The sequence below is a fragment of the Polypterus senegalus genome, chromosome 8 (genome assembly GCF_016835505.1).
Source record: "Polypterus senegalus isolate Bchr_013 chromosome 8, ASM1683550v1, whole genome shotgun sequence".
Classification (NCBI taxonomy): Eukaryota; Metazoa; Chordata; class Cladistia; order Polypteriformes; family Polypteridae; genus Polypterus; species Polypterus senegalus.
The window spans coordinates 150579983-150607920 of NC_053161.1; the positions used below are offsets into that span (position 1 = coordinate 150579983).

Sequence of the window (27938 nt, forward strand, 5' to 3'; positions counted from 1 at the left end):
CTACTATATGCTCTCCCTTTATATGGCCAATTGGGTGTGGGTGCTGTCCTCCCCCTGCAGAAGTGAATGAAGCACTTGATTGACCCGCACAGATTTGCAAGCTCACGTGTGTACATGCATCCCTTTGGAGCTTGTATGTTCCAGGACTTGCAATTATTTATTTAACATTGTGCTGCCCCACAGACCGCTTATCACAGTCACACCACTGCTGTCATTTGGTGATATCTACAACATAACTGAAACAGACGTTTGTGTTACAACATGCTGTACAGTCCTCTGTGAAATGTTCTCCACGTCCAGTTTATTTGTGCAATTAATGGAGTTTGAGCAGGGTCATTTAGTAGCTCTTCACAAAGTAGCATGGTCCTTCACATTTAAGTGTGCAATGAATTAGACAGCAGTGCATCTGGTCTGTGCGCTGATGAGAAAACTGTCAGAATTGGCTAGAAGCAGACCAGAGGGGAAAACATTAAAAAAAAGAGTCAAAAATTGTTGCGACAGCCATTAACTTGGCACTTACAATTGTGGGGGTACAAAAATAGATATGCTCTCATTCCCTTCTTCCAAACTCCCATCTTCCCCCATCTTGCCCACCCAAGTGAGGTTAGACTACACTTTACAGAGTCCCTGTCTTTGAGACACCCAAAACAAAAAGAGACCTCCCAGCAGAGGTACAGTAAGGATTAAGTTGAGACATCTTATAATACATGTAGTACAGTCCAGATTCAATAAAATCTAGAGTAAAACGTTAAAACAGGCAACCTAGCTGTTTTCTACAAATGGAATAGATATTATATAGTGTTTCTATGCACTTTATGTTTTGATTGTTCTCCTTATGTATTGTTACCAAAAGCAACTGGAATTAAAGTAGTTTCATACACTTATAAAGTGTATATGTGTGTTGTAAGATATGGCCGGCCATGTACCCCGGCCAATACCCCCAAGCCGCCAGATGGAGCCATCCTTGCAGTGTAGAGGTGCCCCAAATGCCAGCAGGGAATTATGGACAGTGGTCTTTAAATGCACAGCCCTGCTGGATACCATGGGGGCCACCAGGAGTCGCTGCAGGGAGGCCCAGGGACTATTTTCCCTACACTCCGGAAGTACGTCCCACTCACATGGACAGAAGAAATGACGTGCTTCCGGGATGAAGAAAAGAGAAGTTTTACCTGACCCGGAAGTGATAGAAAGTCACATGGACTGAGGGACAAACACTTCCGGGTCAAGGAGTATAAAGGACTCTGGGTGATCCCAGACAGACGAGCTGAGTTGGGAGGCAGGGTGGCTAAGCGTCTGGGAGGTTGGAGGATTGGTTTATTGTTTATTGAGAATTGTGGAGAGGAGCGTGCTTGGTGCACTTTATTATTATAATAAATATTATCATTGGACTTTTACCTGGTGTCTGACGTATAGTCTGAGGGTGCAAGGGTGCGAGAAAGCCCTTATTCTATTACAGTGTATAAATGTACAAATACGTTCAATTTTTTTCTAATATTCTAAAAGTGCATATAAAAGTACAAACCCCCATAAACTCTTGTGTTAAATCTACTGCTACTTTCAATTACTTAATGGTTTCAGATATTAAAGTATTTATTTATTTGTTTGTTTAAGAAGCAAAACACATCCCAGTTGAATGATAGTAACATAGAAGGGCAAATACACTAATATATTCTACAGACAATCCATGAAATTCAGCAGTGAACCTCCCACCCAAACCAACAAATTACAGAGTGGAGAAAAAGGCAGAAAAACTAAAAACTTATTCCCCTTCTCTTCCAACAGCCCTATGTAAGACTGCAATATTTAAAAAATGTAGTGCACGAACAAAAAAAAACAAAAAATAAAAGGTAAGGAGAAATGAGGGGAGATGGATTTGTAAAAAAACAAGAAAGATAATGGTGTATGAAGAAAGGGTTTACTTACAGCACTTTGAGATTGAAGAGGCCAGAGAATGTCCCTGGGGGGATGTGTGTCAAGTCATTTCCTGCAAGACGCCTGAAGGGGACAGAAAATGTTAAACCTTTGTTAAAACTGTGAAACGAAGGAAGCCAAAGACGTAAGGCTGAACTAAAGAAAATTATGATAAAGCAAATAAACAGCCAGCCCACCCCCATCTTCTTTCTTTCTCCTGTCACTGAGTCCCATTATGCTGATAAAGTGAATGAAGTGTGCTGTAGGCAGGAAATGAAGGTGTTGACTGAAAACATCACTGACTTGGTCTTAAATGTGACTGCAGTTTTATTACCTAAACATCGAGGAGATGCTGTGACATTCAAAATCAAATCATTGCTTAATGCCTGAAGGAGATTTCTTATACTCAAACAAATACTAAAAAGTTGGTAACATTTTCAGTTACAACAACTTGGGGGATGTGTTTACAGATAAACGGGGTCGTGTTTCAGGCCAATCAATTTTCACTTTCCATTGCAACTCTCAACATTCTTTCATGTTAAATTAATTGTGATTTACATTTCACTTTTACACATATTGTCACGCTGTGATGCAAGATGACTGCATTTCTAGGGTGAAAATGCAAAATAAATAAATAAATAAATAAATTACACAGACATGACCTGCAGAGAAGAAAACCATGTCAGGTAAGCTCACCTGAATAAAGAAGTACTTCCAGGAGCTGCAATCTCTGCTTTGTCTCAGGGCAGGGAAGTGAAACTCACAGCAATTGCTGCCTGAATAGACTATCAATAATGGGTTGTCTGCAGTCTTTCTTTTTTTTTATAGTCAGTATTGTGAGCCACAAGAGAGACCTGTTTATGCTTAGTGCCCACAGCACTTGCAAGGCAAGAAAAAGCCCTGGACAGGATGACAGTCCATTGAACGGCTCACTCACACACATATTAATACGTACACAGAGTCAACTTGGAATCACCAATCAACCTAATATGCCTGTCTTTGTGGATGCTGGACAAAGCGAGAACATTTAGCTTCCTCAAGGACAACGGCTATGCATGGGATTCAAACCCAGCACACTGGGTCCATGACCCAGCACATATGAATATATTGTAATGGCACTGACAAGTTGCATCAGTCTTGAGATGAGTAATCAGCAGTATGAGTGGGCATGCCATCATTCAGATGAGCCGCCAGACCCTAGAAAAAAGGCAATCCTGCCACAGTTGCTCCATCTCCAACTAGTATGACTGAACAAGACATCCATCTATAAAGACAGTGAGCTACCGAAAAGAGAGATGTACAAGAGCAAGAAACCATTAAGATGGTGCTGGCAAACACTGACAGGCACTGGCACGAAAATGCAATATATTCATTTATACCACCATTACTGTTAGTAATTTCCAAGTTATAAAATTCATACTTTGTGCACTTATTATCATTTGGACATTTGATAACAAATCTGAGTACAAATAGCGGTGCTCTTCCATACCTATGAAAATAGACCTTTATAATACCTCATTGTGTCTGCTCTCTTGTCTTTAGTCAAATCAAATGTTTTTTTTCTTGTAATTCTTGTGTGTGGTGGATGCTGTCTGTTATAAAATTTCTATATTTCTTTCCCTTTGGGACAAATAGAGCATTCAGCAGAAGCGTGTCAGGAAACGTGACGGGGGCTCCTTTATACCAACAGCAACACGCCTGCATAATGAAAACCTCACTGGGACTGGGACAGCCAAGACAGAAGATTTCTTTCTTATTAGTTTCTTTGTTGTTCAGACCAAAGTGTGTGTGCATTTATTTCTTATTTACTTACTTTTATCTACCTATTTATGTATTATATATTTATATATATATATTATATGTTATATATTTGCATAAGAATATTATATTGTATTTTATATATATATATTGTATTATATTTGTATTATACTAGGGGGCTTTGCCCTCGGCTTGCTATGCGCTAGCCTCTTTGCGGTACTGCAGCTTCTGTACGGGAATGTGAATGTACAATTTACTAACTATTTTACATTACAGCGAGTAATTAACCATAATAAAAAATAGTAAAATGTAATCATTTGAAAGTAAATTATGTTTCATGTTGCGTTAGAGTTATTTGTTGTGCAATATGATTTTGTTCTGTTTGGCTTTGAAATTAACACGCCAACACTTTTTAAACTTACACTTTTACTGTAAAACTTCAGGAAAAACAATTTTTTTAATTAAATTTTTGTCAATATCGCATTGAATTTTGATTCTGTTTGGACTTTCATTGTGACAATGCAATGTATAACTGCCTGTGATTGAATTTCGTTTCTCTATCTCTACTAAATAAAGTCTGAGTTTTTCGAATGTTTGGCTCCGAGATTTGTAAATTGTCTTTGCAAAAGTTATTCTAAATGGAAACTGTTAACATTTTAATACGAATGGCATATCAAGATCTCCTTTGTTGTCTAATGTTATCCCCTGAAGATGTACTACATTATCTTTCTTGGATACATCCTTCTTTCAACAGTAATTCTTGTGGAGGAAGACCGCATGGTGTGTAACCGATCAACATTTTTGGCATTAATTCGTTTGACTTCATCATTTTTCATTGTTACTGTTGATAACCCTTTGTGATGAAATTCTTCAATAAGATTTGGACATGATACGTCTTCTTTAATTGGGAACTAAAAGTGAGGAAAACGTTAAAATTTATAAGAGCTGAGAGAGCAAGAACTGTGTCTGTCAAAAGTATTCACATGAATGAGAAGTGAGAGGACCGTGTGCGTGGTTCAATATGGTTGAGAGGAGGGCGTGACTTTTAAACATCTCAAGGCCAAAGTCACGTCTCGTGGGACTTGAAAAAAAATCTTCCAAAAAGTGTCATCTCGTCACAGGATTTTTTATATAATAGAGAAATATGTTATAATGCTACAATGCTATATATTATGTTATATGTTATATTATATTTCAGTCCAAAGTGTGTGTGTGCATTTATTTATTTAGTTTCTTTATCTACTTTTTAATTTAGTTTCTTTTATCTACTTTTGTATTTGTTAAAGTACTTCTGTAAAAAGCCAAATTTCTCCATGGGTATAACTACATTTCTATCTATCTATCTATCTATCTATCTATCTATCTATCTATCTATCTATCTATCTATCTATTATATAGTGCCTATCTATCTATCTATCTATCTATCTATCTATCTATCTATCTATCTATCTATCTATCTATTATATAGTGCCTATCTATCTATCTATCTATCTATCTATCTATCTATCTATCTATCTATCTATCTATCTATCTATACTTTACTTTTCTGTATTGAATAGGTCTGAGAATTTCTTAGATTATATATCATGGAGTACTATGACCTTTCTTTCTTTCTTTCTTTCTTTCTTTCTTTCTTTCTTTCTTTCTTTCTTTCTTTCTTTCTTTCTTTCTTTCTCACTTCTATAAATGGACACAGCTACTTGACCACTGAAGAGAATCACAGATTGCTCAATAGTCATTTCCAGATCGTGAATATCGCAGCTGTATTTGATTGTTCTAACATATTTGTCACATGGGTGCTACAAACAGCCATCCTGAGACATGCTTAGTGTCAGAAATCAAAATCCAAAGTCTGATGAATTTTAAATAAGGAGAGAAAGCAGCTGCTGGCTCTGAGTTAGAAAGGCGGTTAATTCTTTGAAAACATTGCCTTTACCACAGGAAATGTAAAGGAGATGCTGTCTTCTGTTTCTGCAAGCTGAGTAAATTTGCTGTGCTATTTAATTATGTAATTAGTCATCTTACTATAGAGACAGCTTTTTGCAGTGTTTGACAAGAACCTCAAAAAACGTTTCCATATGGCTAAGGCACTCTGCAGTGCTCCACACCTGCCTCACTTTAATACCACATGCTAGAAATGCCATTGCACTGATATATTCTGAGGCTATACTAGAAATATTTCTGCGACTCTCCTTTATTACTTACACAACAATATTTGCTATTTCTTGAAAAGCCACCTCCTGAAGCAATGCACATGTCACTGATCCTTATTTCCAGTATGCCACTTAATATGCCGTTTCTGTTCATAATCAGAGTTTCACTGTAATAAAACCAGATTGTTCTACTCTCCGATAAAGCAAAATTGTTTCTTTCTTTATTGAAGCTTTTGAAAAATGTCCCTATTTCATATCACATTGTTAAAAACAATCTACTAACAACTTATTTGCAACTGTTTAACATAAAATCATATTATTACGATAATGGCACCATGGTCATTTTCACAAGGGCTGTGGATGTATGATCCCTTGTGATCAAAGGCTGCCTACTGGCACTGTAGTACAGAGAGTACTGTTGCTGCCCATCAGCTTCCAGAGTCTGCTTTAACATTTGGTCCCTTTTTGTGTGAAGGTGGCGTCCCCCACGATTGCATGGATTTTCGACTGGCTATGCTGCTTTTCCCTCCTCAGACTGATAGATGTGCGCCTTCATTTGACTGGCATCTTCAAAAGAGTGCATTGTGGGTGTTATATCATTAGAGACTTAAAAAATGAATGCAGCAATCTAACCTAGTTTTGTTTATCTGTTTTATTTAAGTTTGCAATAATTTATTTTTTGTGTTTAATTTTATTTCATTATTTATCCTTTGTAATTTTTTTTCTTGTAAAGCACTTTGAGCGACACTCTGTATCTTGTATGGAAATGTGCTGTAGAAATATGTTTTTTCCTGATCAAGATAAGTTTGCTATTTTAAGTCCAAAGTATTTCTTTAAAATCGATGTATATATTAATTTTCCACCTGAAAATGTGTTCTAAAGTGAAGAATTTTTTTATAATTTTAAAAAATACGTAGCCCATCGTTTTATATGGAGGTAATTGGGTGATGTACAGGTAAACAGATTAGACAGGAGTCCCCGTGGACTATGATGTTTGCTGATGACAATGTGATCTGTAGTGATAGTAAGGAGCTGGTTGAGGAAACTCTGGAGAGGTGGAGATATGCTCTAGAGAGGAGAGGAATGAAGGTCAGTAGGAACAAGAATACAGAATACATGTCTGTAAATGAGGGGGAGGTCAATGGAATGGTGAGGATGAAATGAGTAGAGCTGAAGAAGATGGATGAGTTTAAATACTTGGGATCAACAGTACAGAGTAATGGGGATTGTGGAAGAGAGGTGAAAAAGAGAGTGCAGGGAGGGTGGAGAAGACTGTCAGGAGTGATTTGTGACAGTTGGATATCAGCAAGAGTGAAAAGGAAGGTCTACAGGACGGTAGTGAGACCAGCTATGTTATATGGGTTGGAGACGGTGGCAATGACCAGAAAGCAGGAAACAGAGCTGGAGGTGGCAGAGATGAAGATGTTGAAGTTGAAGATGGGCAGGATTAGAAATGAGTACATTAGAGGCTGGATGGTTTGAAGACAAAGTCAGAGAGGCAAGATTGTGTTGGTTTGGACATGTGCAAAGGAAAGATGCTGGGTATATATATTAAGGATAGAGCTGCCAGGGAAAAGGAAAAGAGGAAGGCCTAAGCGAAGGTTTATGGATGTAGTGAGAAAGGACATGCAGGTGATGGGTGTGACAGGGCAAGATGGAGAGGACAGAAAGATATGGAAGAAGATGATCCGCTGTGGCAACCCCTAATAGGAGCAGCTGAAAAAAGAAGAAGAAGAAGAAGAGATGGGGTCCAAACATGAAAACAAAAGTCCTACCAAATACATCCAAAGTAAAGGTTTTAGTGTAAGGAAACACATCTTCCACGTTTCTGAAGCATGCTTGTGACATCGAAAGTAAACAGGATGTGACACATTTTATCACATATTCTTGGCACTATTTTCTTGAGCTAAGGATACATTTTCCATTTGCTTGTTTGCTTGCAATGGCCGTCATGGGTGCTATTCTGGGATTTACCCTGAACGCATCCTCAGTTCTCCAGAATTCCATAGCATCAGGCTACATATTATTCTACATTTCTCTCTGCAGTTTTGCTTCTCCAATTGTTATATTCTGTCATGGGTTGTAACAAATGAGGCTCTGCACAAATGGGTGGCGAGTGTCTGATACAGTGGCAGAGCAGTCAATGTGTCCTGAAATCATCTAATTTCATTACACCTCTGATGTAATTCAAAATGTGTGCCAGCCAAGGATGCCCAAGTGTGCTCAAACAATGTTTTTTTTCTTATGCCATGTGTATTCCAATCATATTTCTTCAGAGGCAGTGCTGGCACACAAACTGAGTCACATATAGCCGCAGTTACTGAATGACAGATGAGTATTCAAATCACATGATCCTAAAGGGCACCCACTTTTCTACTATTACATTTGGTGTTATTATTTTATACAGCCTCCAGGGTAAGCATGGCACATAATGGTGAATCATAAGAGTTTCGTTGAATATTCCGTGCACATTACAATAAATCTGAACTGATTACACTGCATTGCATTTCTATAAAAGCATGGAGCCAAGGCTACATGCACGCCAATAGTGAATTCACAGGGCAGATCAACACTCAGAGTTATGCACTTTTCATGGTTTGTAAAGTGCTCACATGTAAAAAAAAAAAAAAATACTGAGAAAATGAAAAGGCAAATTATATGATAGAGCCAAACCAAACTGAAGCGGCACAAAACAATGATCAAAGTTTATAGAGCATGCTGAGAATATGGCAATAAAAGACCTGAAGACAACAGTTTTTGAGTGAGTAAACATAATTAGTAAGCTTTTCTGTTTCTTCCGGATAGGTTGGTACTCAAGCCCATAATGTGATGAAGTAGCTGTGATTTATGATCTGTACCAGTTTTAAATTAACTTTTGTTTGTTATTATTAGCAAAAGACTGTGTGTGATTGTAAGTGTGACATTTTTTCAGTGATTATTATTTCATCGTTTACCTGAAGAGCAGAGAAGAAATGTACTGGGGCCAATTATTAAGAATGAGGGGAATGTGCTGAGCTGTAGTAACTACAGAGGGATAAAATTGATGAGCCACAGCATGAAGGTATGGGAAAGAGTAGTGGAAGTTCGGTTAAGAAGTGAGGTGACGATTAGTGAGCAGCAGTATGGTTTCATGCCAAGAAAGAGCACCACAGATGCAATGTTTGCTCTGAGGGTGTGGATGGAGAAGTATAGAGGAGTCCAGTAGGAGTTATATTGTGTCTTTGTGGACCTGGAGAAAACATATGACAGGGTGTCTCGAGAGGAGTTGTGGGATTGTATGAGGAAGTCGGGAGTGGCAGAGAAGTATGTAAGAGTGTGGCTGTGGTGAGGTCTGCGGTAGAGGTGGCAGAGTTAAAGATGTTAAGATTTGCATTGGGTGTGATGAGGATGGTTAGGATTAGAAATGAGAACATTAGAGGGTCACCTCAGGTTTGACGGTTGGGAGACAAAGTCAGAGAGGTGAGATTGTGTTGGTTTGAACATGTGCAGAGGAGAGATGCTGAGTGAAAAAGGATGTTAAAGATAAAGCTGCCAGGCAAAAGGAAAAGAGGAAGGCCTAAGAGAAGGTTTATGGATGTGGTGAGAGAGGACATGAAGGTGATGAGTGTAACAGAACAAGATGCAGAGGACAGAAAGATATTGAACTATGGTGACCCCTAACGGAAGCAGCCAAAAGAAGAAGTATATCTCATATTCAACAAAACAGAGACAACAGTTCACACCTGGGCATCAAAATTCAATATCAGTAACGTCACTTGGAGATGACTTTTTAAAGTGACACTGCACCCCTGGGGCTGAGAGATTGCCATGGAGGAAGACGGTCAGAGAAGTAAAGCGTACAGTTGGTTTCTGTTTAAAGTGGCTGAATCTCACAAAAATATTTTGCTTTTTCCTCTTTCTAAAACAAACCCTGTTTTGCAATAAGGTTGCAATCTCAACACATTGATCAATACTTTTGGTAAGCCATTTATATGCAAGTGTCCCGCTTTGGGCCAGCTACCTTACCAATACTGGTCCTTGCATTGGGCCTAATGTCAAAATAGATGGCAGCTCTTTGTTGTCCTGGAATAGTAAATTGTCTCTGTCTGATAATATACCACAAAGAAGCATAGGCACATGAAATAAGTGCTCAAGTTGTGAGGGGAACAGCAGGATTTTAGGGATGTCCACTTGATTTTATTTTGGGGAAATTAGGTGAACAGGATAGATGAACTTATTGGGTTGAATGGCTGTTCTTGTCACAATTATTCTAATAAGAGGAAACACATGGAGCCTCAGATCATAACAGACAGTCAAGGCACACACTGAAGAGAATTGCACTGTAAATTATCATGGTCTTCATCATCCACCAATAAAACGGTTGTCACAAGAATTTGCTTGCCTTAATCTTGTAACATGAAGGAGAAATTCCATTCAAAGAAGGCAAACTGTCATTGGGGTCTAAGTTTCACAGTCGCATGCCCAAAACAATTACACTAATCAACTCAACAATTTTGTGTACTTTTTTTGTGGTGTTAATCATACATATTGACCAACTGCTTTGGCTCAGGTGGATAGTAGTGATTTCACTGTACCTCGTATTAATGTTCCTTTCCTCACATTTCAAGGTATCAGGGAAACCCCTCTGTTTATCTACAAATGTAGTCCACAGCAGCAGTCTTCACATTGCCCTGGTCTGTGAATGTTGTGTGAGTAAATGGACAAGGTTATACTGGCCAATCATACTAGCAGATAGGATTGGTGTCATACTAAATCAAAGAAAGGGTGGCGTCGCTAGTGTTGATGGCTTGTGTGCGTCTGGCTCATAGTCACTTCATGTTGCACAATTTGCCAGGATGCTGTTGTCAGGCTTGGTTGTGGGGTTTTAATGGCTCAATTGTGGAGATGCTAAATGCTAACTTGAATAACGATCTACGTGTGGAGGGAGCTGCATTAATTTACGATGCACTTGTATATGTGATCAGGATGCAAGAGTTCTGTCCTGGATCAACTTACGCTCTAAGCTGCTTCTTAAAAAGTGGGTACATGGTTTGGATTTTTTGGTTGGGGAGATGACTGACAGTGAAAGGACCTGCTTGGACCCAGATAGATAGCCTAGGGTGCTTGCAAACTGCTGTTTGAAAAAATGAATGGATGTTAAAGGAAAAGAGCTACACAGAGTAATTGCTCAGGGAAGATGAGTTAGTTAAAGCCTTTTAAAAGATTATTATTATTTTTATTATTATGACTATACCCTCCTCTGAGCCTTCTGTGGTATGCTGGTGCATTTGCCAGAGATCAACCACACCTCTCAGGCTTTGAATTCAGCTGGTTAACAACGGTTGTGCCAAGGAGTGCCATCTTCTGGATCGCTTTTACACTGACTCTACATAGGAGTTTGTCCAGGTGCTCTTAGCACCCAGTCTTTGATGGTTCCCAGTGGGCCTACAACTACTGAAGCTACTGTTGTCCTCATGTTCCACATGCATCTAACTTCAATCTCAAGGTTTTCATATTTGATGATCTTCTCTGCCTTTTTGCTCAGGATGTTGTTATCATCTGGGATCACAACATCAATGAAGGCACATGACTTGCTCATCTATCTATCTATCTATCTATCTATCTATCTATCTATCTATCATCATCATCATCATTATTATTATTATTATTATTATTATTATTATTATTATTATTATTATTGTTATTATTATTATTAATAATAATAATTTAAAAAAAATTATTACTGGTCTCCAACTTAATGGGAAAACCCGGGGATTAGTGCCAGGATTGTCTCTCCAGCCACTGTAAAAAACCTCTCACTGTTCTAGTGTAGTGCTGAGGTGTCACGTGCTGTACTCAGGTCTCAGTCCCTCGTGTGGAGGGTGCAGCAATGTGCCAGCAGCGCATGCTCCTAAACTCGTCCTCCTCTGTGCAATATGTGTTTGGTTGAATGAAATTCTTGAACTAGTTATTGTTTAAGGTTTAAGGATGCTATGTCATTGTTTTAATTGATTCCTTACTTACTGCTGCACACATTTACTGATTTCGCATACCATATACTGTTCTCAATTATGTATTGCACAGTAAAAGCATGTATTTCTGTATTAACTTGTCTTTTGCCTCCCTCTCTTATTGTCCTGTTAGTTCTCAGTCCCAACCATACACTCTCATGCCTTCAGTTAGAGAACGTGGGATTTGACAAATGGATTAGAGCATCATAAAAAATTAAATGGATCCAAAAAGTAATAAAAATAGCACATTTCAAATGTAACAGCATATTATCATGCCTAAATGGTTATATCATATGAAACAATGTAGAGGAAATTCTAACAATGCAGTAGAGCCCAGTGGAAATTAAACATCACTCTGGGGTCTCATGTCTTCATGCTGCGTGCTAGTAATTTGTCTTAGCAAACATTTAAGTCATGCCCGCCTTCATTAGAAGAGGTGAATAAACTGGCTGGACGTCACCTGGAATGTGTCATCAGGCTCAAACTTAACAAAAAGGTAGACTACAGCACCTTGGGATTATGTGCACTGTGAAGTATGCTTTACCAAATGGCACATTCAGCCTGTGTCACTTTAGCGACACCGAGTTTATTTCTTCAGAAAACTGATTGCGAGTCGGTGTTCACTCTACTTGATGCTTCATCAAACTTAAGGTTAAATAATGACTGCATTTCCTTCATAAATCTGAATTCATCAAATGTTCTCAAAATCCAGCAAATGTCATTTAGCACTGAGAGGTGCGGTTTGGTACTAAAGGCCTTGATAAAATCGCCCAGATACCTGTCACCAACTTCTGTACAGTGGTGTCTGCACTCACTGGCTGTGTGGCATCAGCTCCACTCGGGACTGCAAAGCACTGCACAGTGTGCTGATGATGGCTCAGAATATCCCTGGTACAGAGCTGCCTTCTCTGTAGGACATATTGTATATAACACATGCTTCATTCACTGTCATTTTTTTTGTCTGTTGCTGGTATGGTGTTACTGTTTTGAGTCAGTGGGAGACAATTTAATTGTCCTGTACGCACGTGACAATAAACCTCAACATGCGCTACAGTTATTTCTTTTATGAATCTGATAGTTTTCTAATCTCACAAAGTAAGAAAATTAATCTGAATTATTATTTTCCCTATGGGGTAGTGCTCAATATGAAAGATGATTTATGAAATCAGAAGGTCACCCAATCTGTCTATGCCACTTATTTGGTACTTGAATCCGAGTGCAGCTATTTGCTCACACAACAGAGAAGTTAATATTGCATTGTGGGTTAGTGTGTGGCATGAAGGGAGGTTTATGAAGTCACAGGGTTGCCCGATTAGCTCATGTCTCTCATCTCTTTATTATATAAAAAAATCTTGGGACGAGACTTTTTTTCCTGCGACGAGATGTGATCTTTTGAAGAGAGACAGAGAGACACTTTTGAAGAGAGGTCTTTTGAAGACACTTTCACATCCCGCCAGACAGGCACATCACGTCATACTTACAACCTTTGTAAGCAAGTCCCGTGATACACATGCAGAGGTTAGAGATAATGGAAGTAGGAAAATGCGAAAGTCTTTAAAAAAATGAGTGAAAAGATCATCCACATTTGTGAATTTCCCTTTGGGATTAATAAAGTATCTATCTATCTATCTATCTATCTATCTATCTATCTATCTATCTATCTATCTATCTATCATTAGCACAAGCAAACGGAAAATATTACTCGGTGAAATAACGGAAAAGCGAAAACAGATCGCATAGTGTTTGAGGACAAAGGGACAGGTGCTGTACAGACTTTTAAACGTTCAAATCGCCACCCGAAATGCTGATCATGCGGAACGAAAGGAGCAGCAAGATAGCAGCAATCCAATAGCTGATCGAGTTGATCGAACAACTGTTACTTGTTTCCCAATGTATCACCATTTCAGAGGGGTTCAGAGGAGTGACCGCGTCACCTTGGTGTGCATTCAGCCACACTCTTCACAATGGTGCGTCGTACTGGTGTGGGGGGGAAGGGGTTGGCGAGTGAAGTGGCGATCATGAGGCAAAAAAGCAGCAGCAAGCCAACAGCTGATCGAGCAAAGAGGTGTAAAAAAAAAAATAATTAGTATCCCATTGTATCACCATTCAAGCGTAGTTTCAGAGGAGCAGACACGAGCAAAGCGAACAGGGGGCGAAGCCCCCTAGTTTCCTATAGGAATCTCTGTGCTCACACAATAGGAGAATTAATATAGGTATGTGGGGGGTTCGGGCACATTTCTAAAATCCCAAAGTCACCTGATCAATCCGGGTCGCTCGTTTCCTACATGAATCTGAGTTTGAGCCTTTGTTCACACTCTAGAAAACGCAATATTGCACTGCTGGGTATGAACAATACTTTCTGAAATCGCAAGGTTGCCCCTTTGGATGGCCATTAAGTCACACAGATTTGGTTTACCCATGCAGGGACATGGAAGCACAGTCACATCTGGGACTCGAGTTGATGACAATCCCTTAGCTAAAACATATGACAGCCAAAGGGGAGATTGGCTTAGTACAGATTGCATCGTCCAGCTAAACAAGTTAGATACTCGAGTGTCTGACTTAAGCCGTCCTGCCCTAAAAAGATGCCATGCTAGTTCCTAAACAGTGGAGGCACATTGCAGTGTGACAGTGCTATTCCAACACCCGAGATGTAGGACTGAATCCAGAATAATACATTAAGTAGTTGTGTGTAGTGGCTCAGGCGCTGGAGTCTGTTGTAAAGTTGCTAGTTCATCTGTGACCATGAGCAAACCACTTAACACACGTGCTCCAAACACAAAGAGCCTGTAAAGAGTTGTAATGTATCCTGACCCCATACTGTAAGTCTCCTTGGATAAAAGTGTCAGCCAGATATACATTGTCACTTTGTTTTTCACATCAATGTGCCTCAGAGCTCACACCTCACACTGGAGTGGGGTTCGGTTCCTGTGTGACCCACGTTGCACTGCAGTGTGAACTTCAGTATGATCAGCACCATTCACAAGCTGAAGGGCGTAGGATATTCTCTATGGATGACTGTAAAACTGGATATTGCACATTGCGGCTCGTCAATCAGTGTGCTATGTTGACATAATTATGAGATCAGAACTCAGTGACAGTTACACACATGCAATGCCTTTTGTTAGAACACAGAGAAGGCTCATTAAAAGCTCATAAATGTCTCCACCGAGCGTACATTCCTTTCGGCAGCCACTGCCACAGCGCTTTGAGCGGGTGCTCTCACACAGGCCCATGTGTTTCATTTTATGTTCACAAGAGAGCTGTTAAAGGTCAGGGAGCTGGCTCGGCCTCCAGCAGCCGGAGGCTGCCGGGGTACAATGACATACTTCAGGCCGGCGTTTGCACAGAGCCCAGCTTATGGGAGAAACATGCTTGTATGAAGAGGATAAAGTACATTTTTGTACAGCATATAAAATTAATTTGGTAACATTTTGAGTCTCTGTTGTAAGCTATTAATAGCATCTGTTAATTATGTGATGAACCATAATGGGTTATAATTCGGAAAAGTAAAACTCGTCTAATATGTTATTGCCACTTTTTATAAATTTAGATCATGTTATATCAAGTTATATTCTTGCCCTCCTGAGACAGTATAACCGAGGGGGGCACTGATGAAGCTGAGTTGGCGCTGAGGCAGTATAATGAAATATACTGAATATTCTTGAAATATGGCTATTGCATTGTGTGCCAATGTGTCTTCATACATTCTTCCTTGAAGGGTATGTCTGCTTCGGTTCCGAACTCACATTCCACGAGTAGTGCACCCCATCTTGTTTACTCACCTAATGGAATGGGCATTTTCTAAACACTCCAGAAAAAGTGAAGCGCGACCAGACGAAAACAAGAGCAGCAATCTAGCGGTGTAAAATGTAGGAAAGAAAAACTGGGTGCGCCCTCTGGTGGTGCTCTACTGAATCAGGTCAGTTCTTATTTCTCTCTCTTTCTAGTTGTGACCAGAAAGTCACTATGTGGGTAGGCTGCCATCATCCACCTCCCAAATTCAAAGGTTAAGGTAAACTTGTATTTTAATGTGTCTTAATACTGTATGTTGATTTATATTGATTTTTTTTTGCATTAATAAGCTGATTCCTGTATTCTGTACAGCTCTAAGACAGAATGAAGAAAAACCTCAAACTTTCATTTGTGCTTTCTATTGTGAAGGACGTACTATAGTCTTTATTGCTTGGCTGATGTCCTTTTTTCAAAAACATTTGTGATAGAGTTGGTTACATTTCTTTTGTTTTTGTAGCTGGAGCACAGGCAGGTGAGTGTCACTAGCAGGATTTGATTCGACAACCTCAGGGTTTGAAGTACAAAACTTTAACCACTACAATACACTATATGTTCTTACATTTTGATTCTTTGTGTATTTCTACAATATGCATAGTAGCAAGTGATATAATTTGGCCAGTAGTGGGGGCTGAGGAGTTTATATGGTTTAAATTCTAACCACTAGGGGGCCTCGTATCAAACCTTAGCTGTGTTAGTCAGCTAATTCCCATTCAGATTGGGCCTGTAGAAGAGGTACAATATTTTGGAAAAAACTCATTCCATCCTGAAAATTCAAACATGTGGAGGCCTTGGGAATTGTGTCATATATTGGTTGACATTTTATTAAGGTTTTGTTTTCACTTTTTTCTTTTTTCCACAAATAAATCTATTTGTCACTCATATGGCATCTGTAAAAAGTACTGTCACTTGCTGAATGCTTTCTGCCTGAACATAGAGTTATGTCACACTACGAAGCTGAATGAATTCAAAGCAGCAAATAAATAAATAAATAAATGTGGATTCAATTGATTTCTTTTTTTTTTTTTTTTTTGTTTTTGAAACTGGGTCTTTAAGCTTAGTGGGTGGAGGTCAAGTGTTTGGGCTCGGTCCCAGCAGCATAATCATAATGTTCAGGACTTTTGTAGCTGCAGATTTTTGGTTTTCATTAGGGTCTGCAATGCATTTTTCATTTCTTTTTGTTTTCAAACAGAATGAAAGCCAGTAATCCAAATTTAATATCCTGCATTTTATGTAAAAATCCCCACAAAAACAATCCAACCCTTTTATAAAACAAAAAAAGTAAGACTCCAATTTTATTTTTTATATGCTTTCCGCAGCCTTTTTTTCTCGTCAGCCTGAACCCTGTGGTGACTGTTAAGAAGCGCAGAAGTGTGGAATCTGAGACAATCTGCTATTCTCGGCAACTGTTTTCTCCTGTGCCAAAAATGCCAGCTCTGATGGCCTTCCGCTCCGTTTTATCTGCTTCCCACAGCAAGTATGTGACATAAAAAATGGAATGTGCCTGTGTGTTCCTTGTGTTTTTGTGTGTACGTGCGCATGCATGGATGCATAAAAGTGTATGGGAGTACATGTCAGTACATTTGTGTGTGTGTGTGTGCATGCGTTCAAATATGAATGTGTTTCAATATACACCATTAGTGTGTGCGCATGTTTGTAACTGTGTACATATCTGAATGCACACTTCTTTGCATAAGTGTTTGTATATGTTTGTGTACATCTGTGTGTGCACACTTACTGCATGTGTTCATATGTACGACTTGCATATGCATGTGTGAACATCTCTACACGTAAAATTACACTTGTGCTTGTTTATGAATCCTTCTGCACCATTTGTGTATCTTCTGTTAGACTCCACTTCAGTAGCTAGGACTGGCGGCCTTCCCTGGGCTTGAATGGCCTGTTCTCGGTGTGGCTTTTTTTTTTTTTTTTTTCCAGCCTAACTGGATTCTTTTTTCTGTTCTCCTGTCCATTCAAACTTACCATTTTCTTTGTTACATACTGTATAATATTATTTTCTAATCTTGTTTATGTTTTATATGAACATCCTTTTATTTAATTTTGTAAAGCACGTTGAGCTACATTGTTTGTATGAAAAGGTGCTATAGAAATAAATGTTGGTGTTGTTGTTGTCTACATTGTTCTAATGTTACATCAAGGTTTGTTCCTTAGCTTATATGCATTTTCCTTTTTGTTGTTTATGAATTATTATTTTTATGTGTCTGTATTTAATTTTGTGTTCATATTGTTGCGTTTATTTATTATTGTGCTTTTACTTATTGTGTACTTGTTTTATGTTTTCGTGTGTTTTGTGGATGGAACCCTAAGGGGCGGGGCCACCATGACGAGACAGATGAAGGACCGCCCTCAGCTTTTAAAGGTCAGACTGGACAGTGAGTCACTCAGAGGTTCATTGTTCATTGGAATGCTAGCAGTGCTTTGTAGATTTTTTGCTCCGTCCTTTGAATTTGATATTTGGATTTTGATTTAGACTTGTTAACCTTGGTTTTATTTTTTCTGCTATTTTCCTGTTTTACTGTATTTAAATCAGTGGTTCTCAACTGGCAGAGGACCCAGTTTTATACATTTTTGGTCGCTGTTGACACTAGGCAACATTTTCCCTTGTAATATTTAAAATACAATTCACATAGATGAAATATGGTACTCTCTGTTTTTGCCTGATTCTTTGTCATCTTTGCGATGTGGTGCACAGTCAGGGAGGGATTCCCCTTTGGTTTGAGTTTCACGAGTGTCAAAAAATATTTGCGTTTGAGCTTTCATAAATGTTTGGTGAGCACAGATATAACAGAGAGTGTTATGTATGAGGAACTCTAATGCCTGACATTGCTTTTAACTTCAGCTGGTGACTCATTAACAGCAACTTATGATGACCCAGAGGTTGAGAAACTCTGATTTAAATACATTTTTAATTTCATAAAGAGTCTTTGTTGAACTTTTCTTTCAAGCCAGAGATTTTATAGTTTATCCTCTCCTAAGAAGAACTATTTAAATTATATTTTCAAACTTGATAAACCAGTTCCCCATTTTAGGACTGTGCAGGCTGCCGAAGCCATTCTGTGGAGTTTGGGGTCAGGCTGCCTGGAATGAAGCTTATAATGAAACTGGCCAGAGAAGGTCCTGCTCTGGTATGCGGGTTTTTTTCAAGGCCATTTTTTCCATTTTCTCTATACTTGTGTTGCCAATTCTAAACAGTGTGCTCATGAAGGCACATTTGTGTGTGTGCAGTGGCGGACCTACGTTTTTGGAGCTTAAACTTTTAATGGGGCCTCATAGACTTGAATGAAATATCCTTAATTTAAACCTTTTTTTCATTTATGTCTACCTTGCATTATACTTGACTAATTTTTTTATTTTAATTTTAACTCTTATTTTGTATTTAATTACACTATTTTTTTTAATTTTATAATTTTTTTTAAAAACCTCTTCTCATACAGTAAACACTTCAAATGTTTAAGCAATGTGGACTAAAGTTGCTTCTGTGGTCCAAATAAGATTAGGAGCCCTGAAGTTTAAGCTTCATTAATCATATAGTAGATTCACCCCTGTGTGTGTGCGTGTGTGTTTGTGTGTGTGTGTGGACATATCTTTATTTATCATTTGAGTGTGCATGTACATTTATAAAAGTGCACATGCCTTTTTAAATATACTGTATATATATAGGACTGGGCAAAAGTAGGTTTACAGTTGTGAGTATGCGAAACATAGCTTATTCTTTCTTTCTTTCTTTATTACTGTATTATTTATTTGTATTATTTGTATTCTTTTTTGTATTATTATTAAAGTGTGCTTGAGTGTAGCAGTCATAACCTGCATGCCTGTTTCCACATGAACAACTATAAACCTACTTTTGCCCACCCCTGTATACAGTATATATGTGTATGTGTGTGTGTTTGTATGTGTTTATGGGCTTACCCTTATGTATCATTTGTGTGCGCATGTACATTTATAAAAGTGCATATGCCTTTATCCATATATATATGTGTGTGACCATGTATACTGTGCGTGCACATGTGTGTATCTGTATACTTGTATCAGTTTGCACTTTTATGTATGTGTTTATGTAGCTTTGCAGGATCATGTTGTTGCACTAACGTAGAAGAGGTAGCACAAGATGAGAATGGAACAGGAGCAGAGAAGTAATTGGAGGGCAAGCGAAGGTCATAGCCAGGAATTCATTTGATCGAGCACCAGAACTGCGAGATTAGGAAAAAGAATCAAAGAAGGAGAACAAAAAAGGTCATTATCAAAAGGTAAACAAAAGTCATTTTTTTCTTTGAATTGTACAGAGTTTGAGTGTTATCAGCATTTGTGGATAGAGACGTGTCTTAATTATTGCCCTTTAATCCCATTGCCTCTGTGATGTCACCAGCTGCACAACACATAAGCAAATGCCGGAGCCCGTAAATAAAAGAAATGGGAAAATAGTACAAATAAAAACACAAAAATTGTCACATAAAGTTATAACCAGAAAACACTATGAAAACGCATCAGACTGCACAAAACCCAGGAATACTGAAATAAATTCAAGAGAAGATACCAAATAAAATTTGTACAAGTGTACATGTATAAATGCATGCTTGTATATATATATATATATATGTGTGTGTGTGTGTGTGTTATATATATGTGTACATTTGTGTGTGTGTGTCTATATATAAATATTTATACGTATGCATGTGCTCCCACGGTCACCATTTGTGAGTGCAGTTATTTGTGTGTGCACATCCACGTGTGCCGCTTGTGTTGGTGTGCAGTTATATGTGCGTGTGTGTGTTTTCCCTTTGTTCCCACCACGTGGAGTGTCTGTATGTGCAAGTGTGTGCCTTCTTGCCAACGTGTGCCCGGTGTAAGTGCATGTACACACTTTTACTGGTCCCAAACAATACTCACAGCTCTTCCAAGAAGTGGAGGTTCAGCAGGGTGCTTGAGCTCAGTTGGGTGATGTTGTTCATGCTGACGTCACTAGGAGAGAACAGAGACAGGGTGTTAATTGGACACACCACAACTGTGCCGTCCAGCTGTTCATTCCACAAATTGTTAACTAATACTTCCTGGGATTGAAAAAAAAAAAAAAGCACTAGGCCCTGTTGGCAGCTCTGATGAATGACTCTTTCAAGTAAAATAATAAGCTTCCCTCAAAATCTGATGCGTTTTTTTCTGTTATCCCAAAGTTCACACATTGTGTAGTAAACAGAGCTGACTTTTTGGGGGGTTGGGGGGTTTAGAGTGTGTGCACGTGGACCAGTGCATGAGCAGCACAACAGCACTAGGCCTTTGCTGAACGCTCATCTCATCGTTGCCACCGGCTCGATTCCTCCAGCGTCAGATACTTGGATTCACTTTACGGGGTTCCATAAATGATGGCATACAGCAATTCCTGTGCAAGTGGTTTGATCCAACTATCAGTAGAACCTTAATATACTGTATATAGTTCCTTAAATCCTAAGGATTTTACATGTAAATCCATACACAATTATTTTTCCCAGTTGTGAATGTCAAGAAAGGAGACGTGCAAGGTGAACATCACACCCAAAACTGGAGCATTTTTCTTATGCTTGACTGATTTACTTTATCAGGCTAAGGCACTATTAATATTCGGAAGAGGTAAGAGGAGGAGACATGTTAAACACACAAACCTAGTTGTCTGAAATATACTGAAAACCGAAACTACATTTCTAATCATTCAAGCACACATCCAAGTCTAACTTGAACTCAAGCAAGCACACTCCATCTTATAAAGCATCTTCCTGCTGTGAATAACTTTGGAAGCTAACGTGCATTTTTCTTTTCAGTGTGAAAGGCTCTAAGGTGAGCTTTTGGTTAATGAACTCTGAGAATGAAAGGACCACCTTCAGGGGGATTGTAGATTATGTGTTAATAGGAAGTACCCCAGAGGTAATAACTCATGCAAATGGGTACAGGATAATGGAGGATGACAGGTAAGGTTATAGGAGCCACCCAGTGTGATAGGTGGTAGGGGGAATGCCTATTACATTACATGGCTGACTAACATGTAGTACAATGGCCAGGTTGTCTGGCACATTAAAAAAAAATGGGGCATTTTTTTTCCCTTTGGGATTAATAAAGTATCTATCTATCTATCTATCTATCTATCTATCTATCTATCTATCGTGCAGAAGAACTGGAGTTCATGACTCGGTTGAGAGTGCCTGTATTAGTTATATAGTCTTCTTAGTTTCAGAATTTATGAAAGAGCATTTTATCTACATCTTTGCTTATTGAATTGGCTGTGACAACAGATAGAAAACATTCATGCTTTTGACATTTGCTCATTTTTTGGACTTACAATTCATATCCCAATAAAAAAACATCTCTGCCTTTTTCCTCTTAAGGCATTACAAACTTCGTAAGCTGATCCAGGCCAGGATCCTTTGCTGGCTCACCAGTTTCCACATACTCAGGCAATTGGATTTTAGCTATGGTGAAATGTCCATGCTCTGCACCAGAATTAATGTTGCCATGCCTTTGCATACGGAGAAAAGGAGAATAAATTAGATAACTGAAAAGTAATGAGATTGTCCCTGTTTCTCTTTCATGGAGGTAGACACAGGAATGCTGCGCAGGTGTTTGTGAATGGCATTGACATTAACGTGTGTGAACTTGGAGTTTGACCAACGTAAACTTCAGAGTTCTGACACAGCGAGTGGAAGCACCTTGTAAGTGTCATCAGGGCAGATGAAGAAGACGTTCCCATGAGAGTGGGGCAGAGACGTGCAGTGTTGTACATGAACTAGTTCATAAGAGTGCATTCATAGAACAAGCTCATTTTTCTAAGAACGGTGAACTTAAACGTAATGTATTTGGAAGTGAAGAACTGGAATGTGAGCTACTTCAGTTTTAGGTGACATTCAGGATCTAGTTTAGGTCCAGATTAAATATTTTGCCTTACCCTGTAACGTAGTGGTGGGGTCGAATCCAAATATGGTATTCAGATAAGCACAAATATTGGATTTTTACAAATATTTATTTCGTAACAAATGTTTTGCCATTTATTTGTATTCGAAAAAAATAATGTAAAATCAAATAGGCGCTGTCTGTGTCTGTATGCTTGTGCTTAAGCTGCACCCGAGCTGACACGAGCACGCAGTAAAGCTCTTCTTTCACTTTTAAGAAAACATTGTACTTTGCGAGGCCACTTTATATTTTTCTCCGTTGGACATGCAATATATGATGCAAATTTTGACCGGCAGCGTAATTTGACCAGCAGCGTAATAGGTTAGTTCACCTACAGTACATGCTGGTTCCACAGTCACCATATGTGTCACACAGTAGGAAATAGAGTGCCATTTTATATGTATACTTGCTAGACTGTAGACAGTAGACTGGGCAGTCTCATGGTCTGGAATCCCTACAGATTTTATTTTTTCTCCAGCCGTCTGGAGTTTTTTTTTTGTTTTTTCTGTCCACCCTGGCCATTGGACCTTACTCTTATTCGATGTTAATTAATGTTGACTTATTTTCTTTTCTTATTGTGTCTTTTATTTTTCTATTCTTTATTATGTAAAGCACTTTGAGCTACTGTTTGTATGAAAATGTGCTATATAAATAAATGTTGTTGTTGTTGTTACACCTATTTAATTTCTTTTTTGACTGGGAGGATATTAGATACGGTTATACGTGTTTGTTGCTGAGTATAACTCAATAAAGTGTATTTAAATAAAACAATAAATAAAAAAGTGTTCATAATTATTGGATTTTATTCAAGAACACTGTAATCGCCTAATATAAGGCATTCAAAATTAAATTGAATTGGGTCATTTATTCTCACTCCTTAAAAAATACAAAATGAACTGAACATTGAAATGGTGAACTATGAACGTGAATTTATTCATTTTAATCTGTGTGAGCTGAACTTTGAGCTAGTTCTTGTGAGGTGTGAACTTGCATAACACTGGATATGTGTAATTGAATTTTGCATTAAGTTTGGAAAGATTAATGAAACTCTTGAAATGCTACGGAAAGCATATGGTGATGTAATGCTTAACTGTGCCGCTGTATTTCGGTGGTTCACCCAAGGTTGGCAACACACAAGTGAACGATGAAGCACGTGAGGTCATCCACCACATTTACGGATGTCATCACTGCCAAATCCAATGAACTGTTGCAAGAACACTGTTCAAATGTCGGCGAGGATTCCTGATTTCTAAACCTCAAATGTGACGTATGATCCATCTATCTTCTTGCAACAGCTGGTGCAAGATGTTTTCTATGGCTGTGACAGAATGCTGAAGAATATTGCGGCCCAACTGCAGGTTCACACACATTGATGTATGCTGGGTCACAAACACCTGTACAACGTTTTCCATATCTACCTCCCTGAATGAGTAACTAGGACATTATTCATTCTTTACTCATTACCTTTCAAACAACCCTCGTATACGTGCTAATGGCATGAATTTTGCTTGTGGTGGATAGCAATTTGTTTTATGAGTTTTTTGGTCATGTGAAACATTAAGCTTCATTGCAACTTCATTTTCATGCAAACCTTTGCTCATTACTATTTGGGATAGACTTGGGTCTCCTTGACTTTCAGAATGTGAGTACAGTATGTATGTGTCATGAATGGACTGAGGTTCCAACCCCTTGTCCTTTCTTTTTGTCCATGACCTACCTCTCCCATCTTGGTCTGTTACATAGCAGTCACATGATGAAGGGGCTGAGGACATTATGGAATGTCTAGGAATTACAGCTTCACGTGATCATTTTCTTTCCTGTTTTGATGACAGTCATCTCTGCCTAGAGCTCCCCTTGTTTAGCGGGTAGTGCCTTCTTTTTCTAGAATGTTGTAGTTTTGGATCTTTTCATTTTTTGTTTTCTGTATTTTTGGAGTTTTGTCCAACGTCTTGGTACTTTCTCAGTCCTGTGTTTTTTTAATCTTTTTGCTTGCTTTTGCAATTTATTTTTGAATTTTCCCTTTTGGTTTTGTCATTATCTTTCCCTGTTATCAATCTGCTTATTGAATTTTGGATTTGGTTAAAAACTCTTTTTAGTTTTTTTACAACATGTTTTAATATTTTGTTTCTCATACAGTTCTTCAGTATGGCTTTGATGTATGCAGGTGCATTTTCCATGGTGGTGTGATGTACAGCATTCCTCTGGCCTGCTATTGCTGGTCTGCACTCCTGAAAATATGTTGTTATGGTGGACAGCCAGGACGCATGTATAATGAAAGGGCTGGGGGAGAGAGAGTCTCCTGGGAGGATAGAGAGCAGCCCCCCTAGGTTGCTACAACACCATGGATTCCCACAGGGCGTGTTGGGAGCTGGAATTTGCTACAGCCCTGTTGGGTTTCATGGGTGCCACCAGGGGGCGCTGGAGAGCCTACACAGTCCGGGTATCCTATAAAAGGAGTCAGCCACCACTACTCAGGGATCCAGATTCGGGAGGTAGAGGACAAGGCTTGTGGGAGGAGAACTGGAGGCAGACAAGTGGCAGAAGAAACAAGAGAAAAGGACTGTGTGTTATATATCGGTGCTTTGTACTGTGTGTTGTGAAGTGGAGAGTGGGGCAGAAACATCTCCCACAGCTTAATAAAGTTGTGTTGCATGCTGGATTTGGCCTCAGTGTATTTTGTTTTCAGGATTTGGGGAGCTGTATGCCCCCTAGTGTCCACAGTGTGTAGGTGGAATCTGTCTGATGAACAGTACCATCATTGATGCGTGAAAGGGCAGAACATTGCAAGACAAAGAGGGTGCACCCATTTTGGTGTTTGAACAAAGAGAATACTGACAGATAAAAAGACTCATACAGGGAATAAGTAGTTGAATGTGAACAAGAGTTGACAGTTCATCACATTAACCACTACAAGGTACACTGCCTTCTGGAATGGAGAACACTTTTGCATGTGCAGCAACATATTACTGTAAATCTGCACAAAACTAACAATTCCTTCATAAATGTTATAACCCTCATCTTCCAGTTAAGGGTCTCAAGTGTGGTGAAGCTCATTCTGGCTACATCAGGTAAAAGACAGCAACCCTTCAGACCAGATAAAGAGGCACAATCTAACAAATTCAAATTACAAAGAGAAGGAGATATTAAGACACCAGACAGACCTTGCAAAATGCCATTCCACAGCAGTATGCAGCTGCTGCAGACAGTCCTCTTTAGTATGGTTCATACAGGAATGGCTAAAAATGTAAACTCGACTGAAGCAGACGGCCCGGTGGCAATTTAACAATGGGAACAAGCTGTTCAGCCGATCGCTTCCTGTTCACTCGTGTGACAGAATCATGCCCACATTTTAACGATCCCAGCATGGTAAGTTCATAGCCTGGGAAATTATTTCACACATTCAGAAAATCTCCGCATGAATCATATGCAGTAAACCAGGTTACACTCTTCATAAAAAGAAAAGAAGACAATAAAATCAAACATGGGAACAAGTGCAGTGTTTTAATTTGTTACAGTTAAGTATGCATATCATAGTGGGGGCTGGAAAAGGGAAGGATTTGCTGTCCGGTGTCACCGGGATATTAGATGGCATTTCACAGAGTGTTATGAAGAAATGACCCTTACTGCAACTATAGAGTTCACCACAGACTAAGTTAAGTTAAAGAAATAGACAGATTAGAAGGAAAAAGAGGACAAAGAGAAAAACATTGGAGGCAGAGTGAGTGAAGGAGAGAAGAAGAACATGAGGGAAATAAAAAAGAAAGAAACGAAACACAAGAAAGGGCAAGAGCAAAGGGGGACAAGAAAGATGGAGAAAATGGGAAGACGAAGAAGAAGAAGAATGAAATGGCCAGGCTGAATGAAGGAGAAACTTGTGATATAAGATAAAAATGAAATAACCAATTGTTAAAATGATGCTATAAAGCTAATTCATTGAATTTTAAGCAGAAAGTATTTGATAAAACACAGGGACTTTCTCTGCGTGTTTTAGGGCACTCACACACACAAACACATAATAGATCAGTTGACTCTCTGTTCTTATAGAGATGATAGAAACTCAGGTGAAAGTTAGAAGGACAAGGACAGTCAGTTGTGATTGGTGACCCCAGCAATTTAGAGCCGAGCCTCTCTTTTTTGGTAAACACCATAGTGAGCATTGTGTAATGGTGACAGTGAAATTAGGATACAAATTTAATATAAAACGCAATCACAGAAACCTAGAATGGAATCAGTAAATGTCTATCCAGACACTAAGTGGACAACCCTTGTGGTGGGTGGTGGTTTACTTTGTTTTCTTTCTCTTGTTTGCTTTACTCCATCTCGAGAGATGAAGCTACCATCTTTGGTTAATGATTGCCAGTTAATGATTGCCAGTGATTGGCTACTGATCCGTGTGGTCTGTATGGTCACTTCAGAACATTAGTGCGATGTTCAGTGGCTGCCTTTCCGGGTCGTATGCTGTAGTGGACTGTCAAGTTTTAAACATCCAACTGTCATTGTGGTGAACAAGTGAAAAACAACATTTGACTATCAGAGGACAGCATGATTAACAGTTATGAGCAATTGATAGACAGGCAGTCCGTTTTGCATTACCAATAAAAAAACTGAAACTGGAAAAAGTGAAATACTCTGATCAATGCCATTATCAAATATGTCAGAATCTAATCATTAACAGTTTAGAAAAAGCTTCTATCTCGGGGAAAAGGACACTCTTCCTCCCTTGATGCTTTTAAAGATTTGCTCTGGTTGTTGGCTCTCCTGTCGTTCTCTTGGGTGGGGTTGAATTTTGGTTTGATAAGTTTGACTTGATTGTATGGAGTTTTATTTGCTTCAAATTAAAATCAATAAAAATATATGAAAAAGAACATTGAATTTGATCGGTCAATGGATATAGTATGAGGGACGTTCAAAATGTTTCCGTACTTTCTTTTTTAACTCTACTTATTAAGAATTTCAAAATCAAATGACATCACTTTTCTACATAGTCACCTTCCTTTGCAATGTAATTTTCCCAGCATCGTACCAACTTTTTAATGCCCAATTTCTACTCTTCCTGCCTTAACCAATTCCAACAAAAATACAAAAGTGTGGGAACATTTTGAACGTCCTTTGTATTAAGCCTACAAGCTGAAGTTCACTCACATGTGATAATGAAATGCACACTTATTAACTGTTATGCCCGAACATGACCCTTTCACTTTGCTCAGTGGCTCAGCTTTGAAAGATAAGGCACCAGGCCTGCCATGGGCTTACTTCAGATGAAGATAAATGGAAGAGCTGGCTGAAATTGTTGAGTTTGTGGCAGGTGGCCGGGTCCCATGCCCGACCGGGACGCCCCTTCTACATATTATGGTGGGCGGCTGGATCTCATGCCCGGCTGGGAAGCCCTGTCTACATA

The 27938-nt window shown here is 38.9% G+C and overlaps 1 protein-coding gene across 1 annotated transcript in view; it reads right to left on the reverse strand.

Annotated features, from left to right (window-relative positions):
• The window catches only part of LOC120534382 (leucine-rich repeat-containing G-protein coupled receptor 5-like), a 214445-nt gene that overhangs the window by 77194 nt on the left and 109313 nt on the right, over positions 1 to 27938 (reverse strand). Inside the window, exons 2-3 of the mRNA XM_039761931.1 lie at positions 20516 to 20587; positions 1924 to 1995 (exon numbers count right to left, since the gene is read on the reverse strand). Coding sequence (XP_039617865.1) covers positions 1924 to 1995; positions 20516 to 20587 — 144 coding nt within the window. The remainder of the gene's footprint in view (positions 1 to 1923; positions 1996 to 20515; positions 20588 to 27938) is intronic.